Consider the following 15,870-nt stretch of genomic DNA (forward strand, 5'->3'; position numbering starts at 1 on the left):
GTGGACGGGCGTGGGGACGTGGTCGAAGAAGCCCCCGTGCTCGTCGTAGGTGAGGACCATGAGCGTCTCGTTCCACTGCGGGCTTGCGCGCAGCGTCTCGTAGATCTCCTTGACGAACATCTGGCCCTGGTAGACGTCGTGGGAGGGGTGGTCGTCGTTGGCCGGGTCGAGCTTGGAGTCGAGGTAGTGCTGCTCGATGACGGCGTAGTTGGGGAGGGATCCCCGGCTGGCGTGGTCGCGGAAGCTGGAGTGGAAGGGGTGGAAGTCGAGCAGGTACTTGAGCTTGCGCAGGTTGCGGTAGAAGAGCACCGCCGGCACGTCCTGGAAGTAGACGCCGAACGACAGGCCCGCGTCGTGGATGTTGTCGAAGATGGTCCGCTGAGGGTAACCCTTGGCCAGCAGCCTGCAGCATATAACATTATTATTAGTGGTCATTACATACTCATCATGGTTGCGATACGAGCTTCACAAACTGGTTCTTCAAGTGTAAGTGTTCAACGGACACATCCTCTCTGCCTCTGCAAAAGAACAGTACTCGAACACATAGAAGGATTATTGGGCCGAATCTGGTGGTTCTACGGCCCCCCAGTACGTAGAGAAAGAATGATGGCTGGCCTGTTTACGACTTTCAGCTGGCGTGATAGTATTAAGCAGGCCCAACTATCCAGTCCAGTGAGGCAGGGATCAAATGCTTGCTTAGCTGTTAAGCTTATTAGCTTCATTGTGTCCCACCCCCATCTGCCTTTTGGTTGAAGGGAATGGAACCTATTTTCTTTTGTTGAATAGAACCTTAAAGAGGAGTAGCCCATTTTTTTTCTCTTTTTGACCGGAGTAGAATCTAGATGATGATGATGATGATTGTACATCCTAGTTCATTTTTTTAGAAAAAAGATTGACAGACCCAAATTAATCTAATAACCGAATGAAGGTATATCTTGCACCTAGCCGGATAGAGCCAAGAAAAATACGGCGGATCTAGCAGTGAGTCTAGAAATACGTCCAGGGACAGATCTTGCAGTGGTAGGGGGGGGGGGCTTAGCCCCCTAGACCTCCATAAACAATAGGGTCCCCCTTGAGCCTATTCTCCATTTTTTAAAGCCTTTTCTCTATCTTTTAGGTGAAAAGAGGAGTAAGAATAAATGAAGAGAAGGAAAAAGAAAGTTAGTTCCCCTTAATTCATTTCTGTATCCGCCACGGTATACGGCAATCGTGAAACCAGCAAAGACTACTTACTCGTTCTTCCGCAGCAGACAAGTAGTCAACTAGTCAAGAACACAGCATAAGCTGCCGACAAGTGAGCATGTTGTCGCTGCATACAGTACGCTGGAATTAATATTATAAGCATCAAATTCTCACTTGGCCCCAAACCCAAAAGCACAGCACCGACCGACATAACACAGCACACAGGTCGTGCTCGATCACGCAGACCACCATCAGTCCTGCAGCACCTTTCTGCTTTCACACGGACGGCGGTGGATCGGGACGGCCAGCAAAGCATAGGGTCATCATCATGTCAGTGGCGAGACGAGGCTGGCCGGTGATGGGTGCTTTTGCTTTGTGTTAATTATTAGGCGCCACTAGTAGTAGTGCACCGGGAAGAAGGATGGCAGTTCGACAAGAGGCAAGGTGCAGGTGCAGACAAGAGGCAACCGCGATCTGGTGCTGTTGGATTGCGGTCCTACTACACTACTTTTACAAGGCTAGCCTTTGCTTGCTTTGCTGGCCCAATTTTGAACGTACGTACGCTACCGAACCATATGCATATGCATGTAGTAGTAGTACATGAACTAGACCCCGTTTGGTTGCGCGTTGTAAAAATTTTGAAAAGATATCTTTTTACATTTGAAGTACTAAACATAGACTAATCACAAAAATAATTACAGAACTCGTCTGTAAATCGCGAGACGAATCTAATGAGCCTAATTAATCCGTCATTAGAGGTTGTTTACTGTAGCATCACTGTAGCAATTTAGCGCCTGATTACAGCCTAATTAGGTTCATTAGATTCGTCTCGCCATTTACAGACAGCAGTCGCAATACGTTTTTTATTTTGTCTAGATTTAAGTCTTCATGCAGGTGCCGGAATTTTTTTTTGGAATTTTGAATTTTGGAACTCAACACGGGCCTAGTAGTAGACTTGGACTACTAAAGATTCTAACGTGTTCTGGCCTTCTAAGAGTTTGGGCAGGAATCTACCGCCTAGAGTAGAATATAGGCCGGCGTGTGCAGCACCGACCGACTCTGAAGCAACGTCACCTGCTAACAAATTAAAGCAACTGACTGCGGCGCCTGTTTTTTCAACATCTCGTGTATGTACTCTACTATATATATTGGCGCCTCCTGCTGCTTCTGACCACTACTATGTAACGCAACTAGACAGTTTAAGACGTGACATTTTACCCTTGAAACTTTTTTTACTTCTTCTTTAGGTTATGTAGTATGTAGTAATAATCCATCTATATATTTCGTATTTCAAGCATTATATATTATTGTTATACTCTGCCAAAAGAAGATAGATGCTGCAAGTCAACGATCGACATAAGAGGAAAACAAAATTTGCCTATACAGATATTCTAACTGAAGAAATATCCAGGAGTAGATCGAGTACTTGTGTGCGTGGCCTACTACTACATTGCAATTTTAAACGGGCCAAGTATATATAGTAGTAACTAATAATAGGGGATCGGAGGCCATTAATATTAATGTGATTATCCACTGAGCAACAGTTTTGACACTCCCTACCAATGCAAGCCACCACTATATATCCATGAATAATTAAGCCAAGCAAGCCAAGGTTGGCAACCAACCAACCCCTGTGGCTGTGGCCTGTGGGCCTGTGGCTGCACTGGAGGCTCACACGCAACGAATAATAACCAGAATTATGCAATGCAGCCAGCACAAAAATTAAATATCCACGGACACAGATAGATACTCTTATCAAGAAGGGAATGCAATATTATGTGCGGAATGAATGAAGTAAAGCAAAGGCAGTCGATGGAGATAATGATGATAAGAGAATGAATTAATGAATGCAGCACGTACTGCGGGTTGTTGCTGGTGGCGCCGCCGGATGTGCCGGAGTGGACGAACAGCCGGTTGGGCTGCGTGGACGAGGGCACGGAGGCGAACCAGCGGTCGCAGACGGCGAACTGGGCGACGAGCTCGCGGTAGACGGCGACGCTGTCGGGCGCGAAGCCGTGCATGACGGCGTCGGTCATGTTGCCCCCCAGCGAGCGCGCCTGCTGCACGAAGCCGTCCATCCGGGCGGGGCCGGACGCGTCGTCGGAGCCGAAGATCTGCTGCCGGATCTCCTGGAACGAGTGCCCCGGGTCCGGGTCCACGTACTGCGCGCCCTCCCCGAAGTAGACGCGCCCCGCCGCCGGGTCCGTCGTGTTGGCCGGGTTCCACTCCGCGCCCGTCACGCCGTCGATCGCCGGGTTCAGCCGCTTCATCCACCCCAGCATGTGGTCGAAGGAACGGTTCTCCATCACCACCACCACCACCGTCTTGATCGGGCCCCCGGCCTCAAGGCACGCCGGCGCGGCCGCCAGGAGGAGGAAGAGCACCGCCGCTACCGGTAGGCTCGGCGCCCGGGCGCTGCACGTGCTGCGGCGGCGGACCGCCATTGTTGTTCCTTTCCTTTCCTTGGTTGTTCTTCCCTCGACCTGCTGCGACTGTGCGTGCGCACTGGAGTGGGGAGGAGGAGGATTGGGGAGAGATCGTGGAGGGTGTGGCCGGGTAGCTCGCCCGTGATGGACCCCCCTGTGGGTGGTGCCTGGCGGTGGCGGTGCTGTGCCTGGCGTGGCGTTTTATTGGACGCCACGGTTGTCCTGTTGTGGACGGATCGGACGGGCATACAACCATGTGGACAGGGTCCACACTCCACAGCTATGGACTGTCACACCCATGCACACCGATCGACCGTACGAGACATTGAGAGAACACGATATTTTCAAGGCAAATACTATGCAAATATGAATGAATTCTATGTTTCCAAACCAAATATTTTTACGAGTATGTTTCGTAAAACGAATCTGACTAGATATTAGTCAAAGCATGCATTGACTCTTTGTGAGCTGGATATAGTAATACTTAATGTAACGATTAATTCTTGCCGAATAAGAGATGGTCCCATCTGTATGGGCCTGTTTTTATAAATTCCTCCGTATCCGCTCCGTGGTCGACTTGCTGCAGAGCGGCGGTGTATGAACCATGTCCACGGTGGAGCGCTCAGGTTTGTAGGTGGTCTGTTTCCTGGGACTAGTGGGAAGAACATGTTCGCCGGCGCCGCTGCCGGTCTCGTCATCTGTGTGTGTAGCCAGAGCAGCAGCCACGCAACGCACCCCGTGCAGGCGGTCTGGTTCGTTGGAATCCATCCGAAAGCACCGTCCGGCCGTGCAAAAAAAGAAAACGTATCTTCAGCTTGAAATGAAGCCGGCCTATTTTTACTGCAGTGTGATTTGGAGTAGATGGTCTTTAGGTGACGCATCAGTAGTTGATTCTCGTGTGAGATAATCAGATAACTAACCCGTGATGATTGCTCGTAAAAGAAGAATTTTTTTTTTGATGGAAACGGATAAAAGAAGATGAGATGATTAGGCTGTTATTAGACGCGTGATGTGTATTTTGCCAGGTTTCCGTATCCTAATTAATATCCGTGCATGTCAAATGATTGTAGAGGTCAAGATCAGAGCAGGATACGTGCAGATACAGATTACAGTGACTGAACGATGCCTTCCGAGATGCTCCCGAGATTCATGGTGAAGATATGATGCCTTCCGTGTGCGTCGATCAGCCGCTGTTAGAACTAAATGACAATCAGGCTCGGGCCCTTAGCTTGATCTTTCTCGTATCCTTTTCTGACTTTATTTCTCTCTCATGCCGTGTGCAATCATGCATGCAATCGGGTGCGTAGCTATCAGCAGAAATGGCACGTCCAGGCGATGCGATGTGCCCCATTGCATTTGCATCGATCATATCGTGATCCCCCTACCGGCCGGCAGCCGCGCGCGCCCCCCTTTGTTTACTTGAGTCGATCGATGGGCAATACATATATAGTATACACTTGCTTCACTGCTTGGCAAGTCTGACATGCAAACGCAATGCAGCATGCCTGAACGTCTAATCTTCATTCTTCGCGGCGCAATGAAGATCGAAAGGAATAATCCCTCTGCATCCTGAGCTCGCGTGGCAGTACTGCTCTCTCTGTGACCGTGGGAACTGGAAAGTGCAATGAGGGCGCAACGTCGTTCTTCAAGCCATTCTCTTGTAGCTGTCAGCGAGCAGCAGAGGCTGCAGCCTGCGCGAGGAGATAGGATAGGACAGCGGTAGCACAGCGCATGCAGAGCGAGTTTGTAGCTTTCCCGTTGCCTCAAAAAAAAAAAACCGTACGCCATCCCAATCGTGTAATGTTCTGTTCCCACATACTATACTATTAGGCCAATTTCAGTGGAAGTTTTATGGGCACAGTTACCTAGACTGGAAACTAAGTAACTGTGCCAAATATGTTTCATGGTGATGAAACTCTCCTCACATCTCATGAAACTTCATCCTTCTCTCTTTGCCATGTCAGCAAAATTGATGATATTTAATGTCATGAAATCCTTCATGAAACTTCCATTAAGACTGGCATTATTATTAATGATAGTCAAAGGAGCATGACAAACACTATCATGATAGATGCTGCAATAAATTAAGGTGCGAAGAGTATTGTAAGAGCAAGGTCAATAAGCTTGTCAATAAGCCAAGCTACGTAGGCAGCAAAGAAATCTAATAGACAAAGTATACAATAAGCTAGTCTCTTCTCCTGTTGCAAAAATATTTTTTTATTTACATATGAACCACCGGAGAGGTGACAGGGATGGCAGCACGAGAGAGCAAGGGAGAGATTAAGTGCGTGTGGGACCGGCAACGTCTTGGAGAACGTGATGCGACCGGCGACGCTGCCAGCGCCGATCTTGTTCTCTCTCCTCTTTTCTCTCACCGCCACATAGAAATGTGCTGACGTGGTTTGGCTTTAAGCCAAGCTGAGTTGGCTTATTGTACCTGCTCTAATGCTCGTAGTATAGACAAAGTGTTTAATATGTTCCCACTCACGATCCATCGTAGTGAGCCAGCCCATCGTTGTCGGGATCTCTGCATAAAGAGGGACATGGTGTGGGGGCCCGACGATAGATCGATAGATGTTGGTGGCACGTCAACCTCACCCAGACGGGTCCAGCAATCCTCCTTTTTATCCAGCAGGCAGGCAGGTAGGCAGGGCAAGGCCAGAGTTCCTATATGTTTTTTTTTGAACGTAGTTCCTATATGTTTTCGAAAGACGTATGGGAATTTCCGGGGCAAGGCGCCGTGTTTCATTGGACTTGGCACGTCTCTACTAGTACGTGTCACGGCGCACACCACACGTCCGCCGTTGCTGGACCAGATATTCCCGTCTCCACCACGCCCAGTCGCCCAGCCCACAGATACGCCTAATTGCGCTACCAGAGAGTTTTGCTGACCGTTAAACGTCACAGCCCGCTTTGTCTCAAAAAAAAAAAAAAAACATCACAGGCCGTGCACAAGGGTTTTGGGCTATTTTCCGTTTGGGCCTTTCGTCAGAGAATCTTGCCCCGTTCACCGCCTCTGCTTTCAAATGTCAGAAAATTTACCTTCTCCAGGGGTTTCTCTGTAAAAGTTGAGGCAATCTAAATATCTGGGCTCCAGCCCTTCCGCTCCAAAAAAAAAAATGTCAGAAAATTTACAAAAAAAAACGTAATTATTGGACGAATCTTTCTAAATCCATGAAAAATTGGGTATCTTTCCTCTCATGCATCAAAACATCGTACAAGTATATCGTTATTTAGCTGATTTTAAAGTGCTTTAATATATAACCACACATACCACCAGCTTTTAAACAACAATTTATATATTTAAGGGGAAAATAAAGTATATTTAAAGAAAAAAGAAAGCGAAGGATTAGTGTTAAAAAGAGACCAAGCCCATGTACACCCACTTGCACTATCTTTTTTCTTTCCTCAGACTGTTGACCAGAACGAGAAGCAGATTAAAGAAGGCAGGAAAGGTTCATGTGCACAATGAAGAAATATGGACAATTCAAGTTTGACTTAATGATCCTACATGTGTTTGAAGTTTGACCTTTGAAGGATACAAGTAATGGACATTTCCTTTGTGATTATTCAAGTAACGAACAATTCAATTATTTCTGCTGAATAAACGAATATGCACGCACAGCTGCCAGATTTATCAACAATATATATATACCAAATTAAAGAATGAATGAATCAATGAATGAATCAATGGATGGATGTATGGGATGGGACTATGCTATGTATATGAACATCCTACACCAATAATAATGAACCGCAAGCACAATAATCGTCTTGTGTTTCATGCGCTCATCATGATCTTGAACTCGTCGAAGCTGAGCACGCCGTCGCCGTCGAGGTCGAACCTGCAGATCATGGCGCGGCAGTCGTCGATCTCCTGGTGCGCGCCGAGCCTGCTGAGCATCCGCTTGAGGCTGGTGGGGGTGATGCAGCCCTGGCCCTCCATCTCGTACATGCCGAACGCCTGGCGGAGCCCCCGGTGGCGCTCCTCCTCCCCGACCTCGGCGTGCACCAGGCGCGCGAACTCGTCCCCGTCCAGCAGCCCGTCGCCGTCCGCGTCCACCGAGGCCACCAGCGCCTCCGCGTCCTCCGCCGACACGTCCTCGCCCAGCGTCGCCTTCATGCACAGCCGCAGCTCCGCCGCCGAGATCCGCCCGTCGCCGTCCTTGTCGAACGCGGCGAACAGGGACCCCAGCTCGCTGCTGCTGCTGCTGGCACAAGACGACGACGCGACAACCATCCTCGATCGGTACGGCCTGCTTCTTCGCGGTTGCTAATCGATAGATATGAATATGATCGCCGGCCGGCGGTGAGCTTATTGAGGTAGCTAGCTAGCAGAGATAGATGTCTGACGATGTGCCTCAGATCAAGTGGTCGTGTCCTGCTATTCTTCTTGCTGCTTGGATATGCATGGATTGGTGCTGGCTGCCAAACATGGCGGCCGTGTCCTGTGGTTATATACTGGACGCCTGCCCTCCTCTAGCTAGTAGATGAGGGCAGTCATTGATGAGACGCGCATTTTGGAAGCTTCACGGCATGGCGGGGAGGACGCGATCGACAAGGCTGCAAGCCTTGCAGGTCGTCGTCGTTGCCGTGCCGTGTGGCAGCTTAGACCAACCACCTTCTTCTTCAATACTTCTACTACTACTAGTGGACTAGAAAAAAAATATGGATATCTAGAAGGGGCAGGACAGGTCGCGAGAAAGAAACTCGGATGGGAACCTTGGAAATTCCGTGGCGTAGGAGAGGATGTTTCAGCGTGGCGGCCGGGTGGTTTCTGGATGGATTAGATTCCGCGCAGGCATGCAATGCAGAGGAAGAAGCCGGGGATCTTCCGAGCCGGACCGGACGCTGCGCCTGCCGTGTTCTCCGGTCCGACTTGGTTATCCTATCCCATTGGCAGGCTGCGGCGGCGCTGCGCGTCTTTCTTTTTTTTCTCATGTCACCGTCCTCGTCGTACTGTGTCCGTGCGGCGTTTCTCGTTCTCTTTTGGTATGGTCACCAACTCTCCATGGAGATCTTTTAACAAACAATGTCCACGACTTTCACGGGAAATGACAAAACTGCAAAATGGAACTCCCCTACGCGCACGAGCGTTTGAAAATTTGAGCATCCTTTGGACATTGTAATTTATACGTTCAATGTTTCATTATTCGGATTGACGGACATTTCACTTGTAAAACTCGGCAACCTGGATTACTATACTAGTAAGTTTAATACTAGTAACCTGCATATTTCAAAAGTAGGCCCTCGGCAGGTGAAGTTCCGTAAAATTCAAGATTCGGTATAGGCAGCTCTCATGCCCACGTCGATGATGACGTCACTTGCCTAATTTAGACTTGCTCAGATTGTTTTTTTTGGCATTTATGTTCTTGCCCTTAATTTACAGTGCAATTACGATTATACCCTTGTTTCCCTTAACTTTGTGATTTTGCTCTTGTTGTTCATAAATCAACGCGATTTTACCCCAAGTTGATAGTCAAAATGGGAGCAAAATGGGGCATTTGTGGTCTTGCCCTTAATTTACATTGCAATTACGATTGTACCCTCGATTTACTTAACTTTGTGATTTTGCCCTTGCTGCTCATCCGTCAGCGTGATTTTGTCCCTAGTCAATAGTCAAAACAGGGGCAAAGTCGCTGAGAATAGCAAGGGTAAAATCACAAGTTAACATAAATGAGGGTATAATTACAAGTTGCAATCCAAATTAGGGGCAAAAAACATCAATTTCTCTTGTTTTTTTAATGCTTTGTCATCGCAACTTGTGCGCACCAGCTAGGTACGATCTGAAGTTGTACGTTTTCGGACTCTGGCAGTCCGGATTCAGCTTTGTACGCATGATGCTAGCAGCACTGGAACGTTTTGCTGCTGAGTACGACGTTCGCGTTGGCAAACAGACAGCAAGTGCACTGCCCATTCGATCATTCCTTCTGAGAATGAATTTACAGTGACCCCTCACATTCAAACAACACAAGAACTACAGATTCAACGGCCGAATACTCCATCAATCAGGAATTCAGGTCATCAGAAGCCATTTCAACTAGTAGCATCGTCTGCTGTCTGCTATCACACCCTCAGCCCATCATCATGGTCTTGAACTCGTCGAAGCTGAGCACGCCATCCCCATCCAGGTCGAACCTGCAGATCATCGCCTGGCACTCGGCGATGTCCCGGTGCGCGCCCAGCTTGGCCAGCATCAGCTTCAGGCTCAGCGCCGTGATGCACCCGCTGCTCTCCATCTCGTACATCCCGAACGCCTCCCGGAGCCACCTGCGCCTGTCCTCGTCGTCGTAGTCGTGGTCCTCGGCCTCCACCACCTCCCCCGCCAGCCTCACGAACTCCTCCTCGTCCAGCAGCCCGTCGCCGTCCGCGTCCGCCGACGCCATCACCGCCCTCACGTCCTCGGCGGGCATGTCCTCGCCGGTCGCCGCCTTCATGCAGAGCTGCAGCTCCGCGGCGGAGATCTTGCCGTCGCCGTCCTGGTCGAAGGACGCGAACACGCGCCTCAACTCACCTGACGCAGCAACCATGCTGCCGGCCGTTCACCGCAAAGGCTCGTTTGGACTTTGGAGCGACCTGTCCTTGGTTGTTTGGTTGACACTTGGACTTGTTGAATGGTCTGTAGCTGGTGCTGTGGCTGAGAGGCCATTTGCATCAGTATTTATAGTGGAGGTAATCAGCTAACTGGCGATGCTTAGATTATGTTTAGCAATTAGCATCACGTACCTTTCCAAGGGAATGAAAAAAAGAACAAGTAACAATTTTGACTGGAAAAGTGGGTGGCGGTTTTCAATTGCACGGGTGTGCTGAACAGATTGGAGTCCTTTGTCTTTGGTCCAGCGACAAACTGACTGAACTTCTTGCATGCCGTATGTGACTGGCGTCTCAAGTTTATTGTGATGTGGCGTTCGTTCTACCTCCTCCTCTACACTTCCCTCGTGTGCAGCAGTAATCGCAGTGCACAAAAAAAAGAGAGTGTTGTTTCAGTTACATCAGTTGTACTGCTCACCTGCTGATTGTCTAGTTGTCTGTATGATTGCAGTCCTCCTATTTCTGGAAAGAAGAGAGGAGAGGTTCTGATGGAATGATCTACTGTAATAACAACACAAATTTCTGATGAACCGAGTTTGGTATCCTCCTAGCTACTTGGTTTATGAAGTTGATCAGTTGGATCATAGAAAATTTTGTTTGAAAAGCAAGATAAGACCAAACAGAACGAACGAAACAACCGAAGCAAGGACTTCGTCATCGCCGGCTGCGACGACCAGTTATTATATGCGCCATTCCAGATATGTCAGACTATTGCTATATACTGTACTCTGCAAATAATTATAAAGAAATCATCATGAGGAGCTGCTGACGAGGTCCCTTTCTCTTGGAGCCGGCTGCACCTCGTCTTCTAAACTTATATAGCAATTCATTAATTGCAAAGAAAGAGCCAACCCACACCCATAGTGCTAGTCTGCTAGAGCTAAGAATTCGTCTTGACACTACCAAGTACTGACTCGTTCGTCAGGCATGTGGTTGCGCCTTGAAATTATCAACACAAACTTCACCGTATGATGCGGGCACACGCATGCATGGTTGCTGTATTTATAGCCACAGAATTGGGCATCTGAACCTGCCATTGCAGTTGCAGACAGAGATCACCGTAGGTACTTATCATTAGCCTAGCTGTCTGCAACTGCAAAACATTCTCTCAACTTTTTGCAAGATCGTTGACGATGGCGATCTTGACATCCGAGTTCAGCCGCGTGCTGTCAGCGTTCGACCGCGACGACGACGGCAAGATCTCGGCAGCCGAGTATAGTATCGGCAAGATCTTTGGGAGGAGAAATAATGGTAAATCTGAAAGATACTAGTGATTACTACATTGGAAGCTTTTGATATCTGGTCTTATGCATGGTAAATCTGCATGCATGGAAGCAGGAGATTTGCAGAGGATGTGATGTTGGTGGGCGGCCGACATAAATCGGACGATTTCGAGTCCGCGCATAATCCCCATTATTTCTCCTCCCTCCCATGCATGCGCCGACCTCATCTGCTCCTCCTTCCTCTTCCTAGCTCCTCTATATAAGCCAACGATCGATCAGCACCAGCACGTACGCCCACGTATTCGAAAGCTAGCTAGGCAACATATATATCCATGGCGCCCGTCGTCGTCCTCAAGATGGACGTGCACTGCCTCCGCTGCGCCCGCAAGATCCGCAAGGTCATCAAGAGCATCTACGGTAAGCCGCGCGTGTGTGTGGATGCCAATGCGATGCGGCGCTCCGGCTCCGGCCTGTCGTTTGACGCCATGGATGCATGCAGGGGTGGAGGACCTGTGGGTGTCGCTGGAGACGGGGTTCGTGGTCGTCGCCGGGAGCGGCCTCGACGCGTCGCAGCTCAAGTGGCGGATCCAGTCCAGGACGGGGAAGCACGTCGCCGTGGTGAGCGACGGCACGGAGGACAACCAGCCGCAGATGGTGCACCTGGGGCCGCCGCAGGGGTACGGGTACGGGTACGGCGGCGGCGCGTCGTGGGTGCCCGCGCCGCACGCGCTCCATCAGTACGAGGCGGCGCGCCGGCAGCACCTGGCGAACGAGGCGCCGGCGCGCTTCCACGACGACAACCCCAACGGCTGCTGCGTCATGCAGTGACCGATAGATCGAGCAGTCGACATCAGCGGCCTACGTGTCTGGGGCGAGTTTTTGTGATGCTCACGTACTGTGACCTGGCTGCTGTTTTCAGTTTATTTCCCATGCATGGACTTGCATTGTGTCTGTAGGACTCGGTGTCGTGTGTGCGATGATGAGTAGTAAGTGGTAGAGTAGTACGTGACCGCGTACCACTCGTTCAATTCCCAGTACACGTACTATGAATAAGCTAGCTATCGTTCCTCTTTTCCCTTGAATGAATATGAGCTCAAGTTGGCCTAACATTATTCGATTCCTGCCAAGTTTTCACTTTTCTGGGATGCATTGCAGTCGTCGACTGATCGAAACGAGCGGCAAGGCATTCCAACTTGGGAATCGATCCTTCGCCGCGCGTCCATACGGGATAGGAATACTAGGATGCAGCTAGCGACGGCGAGTTGGCCGACGGCGGAGGGGGATCGGAGCCGGGTGCGGGACACCTAGGCGAGGTTGCCGATAAATGTATTTATCGCATTTCTCGAAAATTTATTAGGGAAAATATTTCTCAAACTGTTCGCAAAATAATCTAGACTATTATTATCGTCGGACAATCTAAATAATGAAATATAAGATATCACAGTTCATTGAAATGAGAAGACATATGGTCATATGGACTAGGAGGAAAAGGTGGGTACAAATTCAAAATTATTGAGAATTTTTATCAAACCGGTCACCACCGATAAACGTACGTGATTATCGGTTTCTTTCACAAAAAATTTTTTCTCTTGTGCTCGGTTGCCGCTGACCGAGTCTAGGTCTCTAGGTATAGGAGCATATGCGGCAAGAAATTTGGTGATTGGCAAGGTACGATCTACAAGTACTTGTAATTGGTAGTAACTTATTTTCTGACGATAGTATTTATTTACTTGTCTCTGAAGCGACCAGACAAATTTCTAGGCAATATCGACGAGGACCTTGCGTGCATTTTCTGCAAAAAATTCTTGCAGTGGATCGGAGTTATCAGGTGGGTTCAACAAAGGTTACCTGATTCCTGTTCCTGTATGCCTTTCTGCTGCGTTCTGGGCACTTCAGGCCTTGCTTACTGTCGAGGAAATGCCGTTCCATTGTCAATGTCCTACTCAAGGAACAAGGGTGGCAGCCTGATGTATGTATATATATGTACTAACATACTAGCAAGTCCTATTGATCACAAGGAGACCAGCCAGCTTCCTCCATTTCAGGGATGGAACAAGATAGTGCCGAGGCGAAGCAAGGTATGCTGAACCATGCATTTCGATCATGTTGGTTCCTGCTTGCATTGAAAACAACTTGTGTGCTTTCAAATATGTTTATACTCTCTTCAACCACGCACAAGATAAAAATAGGCGGCTGCATGCTTTGTATGATCTTCGCGTTTCGATGAGTTTGATCGTGATATATACATAGTAAATTATGAATGATGTTTCTGAACTTGTGTTTTGATAGGTGGAGGAGATCAGAGTCAGAGCTCCGCAAAGGGTGAAAAGGCTGAACCAGGAATCCCAAAGCCTAGCGACACGAAAAAGCTTATCGAGTTCATGGAAAGTCACTACGATGAATTTGTCGCCCGTGTACAGTCCTTTGATGAATTCTACCACGCCATTTTTGAACTCATCGAGTAAGATTTTTTTTAGAGAAAGGATAAAAATCCCACTTTGCATCATCCAATACATACAGTCATTGTCGATGGTTTTCCCTCCAGTTTCGCAATGCAGAACTGAACTTCGATGCACACCTCCAGTTTCTCAATGCAGAACTGAACTTTTTTTTCTTTTTTGGGAACAACTGAAGTGAACTTTGTATTTCCGTCCCAAGAATTTCATTAAAAAAAAAGAGAGAATGTATTCAACCTGATGGCTGGCAGCACTTTTATTGCGGATGTCTTACGTTGAGGTCGTTCCTGTTCAGAATGTTTTGCGAGGAACGTGGGCAGCTGCAGTACAGGATACCGGAGAAAAGGATTCTTGAGGAAGCATATAAGGTTGTTACTCTTGAATCAGAAAGGAATAGCTGCTCATGGCACCTTGCCACCTTGGTGTCTGTTTCCTCCGATCCCCCCACTAGGGAATAGGCCAATATTGAGAAATGATAACAATAGTATTATAATAAAATGCAGAAGCATCACACGTCGGAGGGCGAGGTGAAGAAGGAGGAGTTCGTGGCGATGAGCAAGGAGGTGATGAAGGTGGAGAGCTTCAGCTTGGGCAAGGCGACGGTGGAGTTTGGCATGTTCCTGTTCGGGGGTCCGGCGTGCGCGTTCCTGGCGAAGCGGATCCTTCCGGGGCTGGGCTGGCTGTCGGACGACGTCGTCATTCCTCTGGCCACCTCCGGCTCCGTCGCCTACCTCATCAAGTCCAAGAGGCTCTGAAGACCGGACCGGAGCTGCTGCTTTCTGTGCTCCGCATCAGCTGGCTTGGTTGGCGACGCACGCAAGTGTAAAAAAAAAGTGATACTCCTAGATGAAAATGCCAGAAGAGCACTGTTAAATCAACCAATAATTGGGAAAAGGTCGCCGCAATCTTTGTTCTCTTCTTCTAGCTAGGAAGGAGGGGATCGGAGGAGGAAACAAAAGGTGGAGCAGGCAGGACAAAAAGGGTGGGTGCACACGGGACAAAGGTGTCGTGTCGACGCGCTCCTCCTGAGTCGGAGGTCCTGGCCTGCGGAAACGGGCACGCCTCTCGCGACATCGATCCAACACGTCGCCATTCGAGCGAATGAGGAAAGGGGAGGGGGGTGTGGCGGGAGGCCGCCGCTGCCCGCCCCCAGCCCTCTCGGCGGCCTCCACTCGCCGCCGCGCCAAAATATCACACGCCTCCTCTCCTCTGATCGTCTCTGGATCGTCGGGCCTGGCCTTGGTGCGTTGCATTGTATTCTGCCGGCCCCGGCGACACGGATGTCTGGTGGTGGGCTGAGTCGCTGTCGACCAAAAGATGCGCGGTAATGCGCTGCTGGACCTTCCGGCTTGGCCCTCCCCATCTCAATCAACACCAAAGTGCGATGAGCTGAGCTAGCCCATTACACAATGTTTACTTGTTGGGTACAAAGTCTCGCATCAATCAAAAATGCCTTTCTTCCTACTACTACTCGACTACTAGTTTGGAATAACAAGATAGTAATAACAAGATCTTCACCGATCGGAAGAGAAAATCCTGAACCTATCTGATATCTAGTAATAACAAGATAGAATTGGGAGTGGATTAAACAATAAAGTGTGTTAGATAATAAAAATAAGCCTTGCGTATCACAGAGGATGTGAACCAGCACGATATATATATAGTACTCCACTGCCATAGCATATATAGCGTGAGCTAGCTAGTCATACACGATGGACGTATACCATTTTGCTTGGTGAAAGCATGACTCAGCTCATTATTATGTTTTATTAAATCAAAGTCTCTCATTATTATGTTTTATTAAATTAAAGTTTGACGGCAGCGTGGTACGTACACAACTATAAGCATGCGTGTGTAGATGTAACTAGGCCGGTTGACGCGCGATGCGCGTCTATTTGAAAGATATTAACTTGAAAAGAATGATGAAACATAAATTTATATTTTGTTGTACTCAATCTAATATTAAATTTAGATATTTTATGCTATCATAAT

The 15,870-nt window shown here is 48.7% G+C and overlaps 5 protein-coding genes across 5 annotated transcripts in view; 2 read left to right on the forward strand and 3 right to left on the reverse strand.

Annotated features, from left to right (window-relative positions):
* The window catches only part of LOC120674195 (non-specific phospholipase C2-like), a 4,484-nt gene extending 754 nt beyond the window's left edge, over window positions 1-3,730 (reverse strand). Inside the window, exons 1-2 of the mRNA XM_039955335.1 lie at window positions 3,043-3,730; window positions 1-403 (exon numbers count right to left, since the gene is read on the reverse strand). The exon at window positions 1-403 is cut by the window's left edge and continues 115 nt beyond it. Coding sequence (XP_039811269.1) covers window positions 1-403; window positions 3,043-3,626 — 987 coding nt within the window. The 5' untranslated portion in view covers window positions 3,627-3,730. The remainder of the gene's footprint in view (window positions 404-3,042) is intronic.
* Window positions 3,731-7,153: 3,423 nt separating this feature from the next.
* On the reverse strand, window positions 7,154-8,203 carry LOC120672083 (probable calcium-binding protein CML31). The gene has a single exon (XM_039952376.1). It carries the CDS (start codon window positions 7,846-7,848, stop codon window positions 7,390-7,392), a length of 459 nt encoding a protein of 152 aa, XP_039808310.1. The 5' UTR covers window positions 7,849-8,203; the 3' UTR covers window positions 7,154-7,389.
* Window positions 8,204-9,578: 1,375 nt separating this feature from the next.
* Window positions 9,579-10,195, reverse strand: LOC120672258 (putative calcium-binding protein CML23). Its single transcript, XM_039952575.1, has one exon. It carries the CDS (start codon window positions 10,136-10,138, stop codon window positions 9,683-9,685), a length of 456 nt encoding a protein of 151 aa, XP_039808509.1. The 5' UTR covers window positions 10,139-10,195; the 3' UTR covers window positions 9,579-9,682.
* Window positions 10,196-11,754: 1,559 nt separating this feature from the next.
* On the forward strand, window positions 11,755-12,250 carry LOC120675136 (heavy metal-associated isoprenylated plant protein 6-like). The gene is made up of 2 exons (XM_039956218.1): window positions 11,755-11,839; window positions 11,922-12,250. Exons 1-2 carry the CDS (start codon window positions 11,755-11,757, stop codon window positions 12,248-12,250), a joined length of 414 nt encoding a protein of 137 aa, XP_039812152.1.
* Window positions 12,251-13,358: 1,108 nt separating this feature from the next.
* Window positions 13,359-14,783, forward strand: LOC120673443. Its single transcript, XM_039954271.1, has 4 exons — window positions 13,359-13,500; window positions 13,712-13,883; window positions 14,174-14,246; window positions 14,382-14,783. Exons 1-4 carry the CDS (start codon window positions 13,470-13,472, stop codon window positions 14,631-14,633), a joined length of 528 nt encoding a protein of 175 aa, XP_039810205.1. The 5' UTR covers window positions 13,359-13,469; the 3' UTR covers window positions 14,634-14,783.
* Window positions 14,784-15,870: the final 1,087 nt, after the last annotated feature.

The sequence above is a fragment of the Panicum virgatum genome, chromosome 5N (assembly GCF_016808335.1).
Source record: "Panicum virgatum strain AP13 chromosome 5N, P.virgatum_v5, whole genome shotgun sequence".
Taxonomy (NCBI): domain Eukaryota; kingdom Viridiplantae; phylum Streptophyta; class Magnoliopsida; order Poales; family Poaceae; genus Panicum; species Panicum virgatum.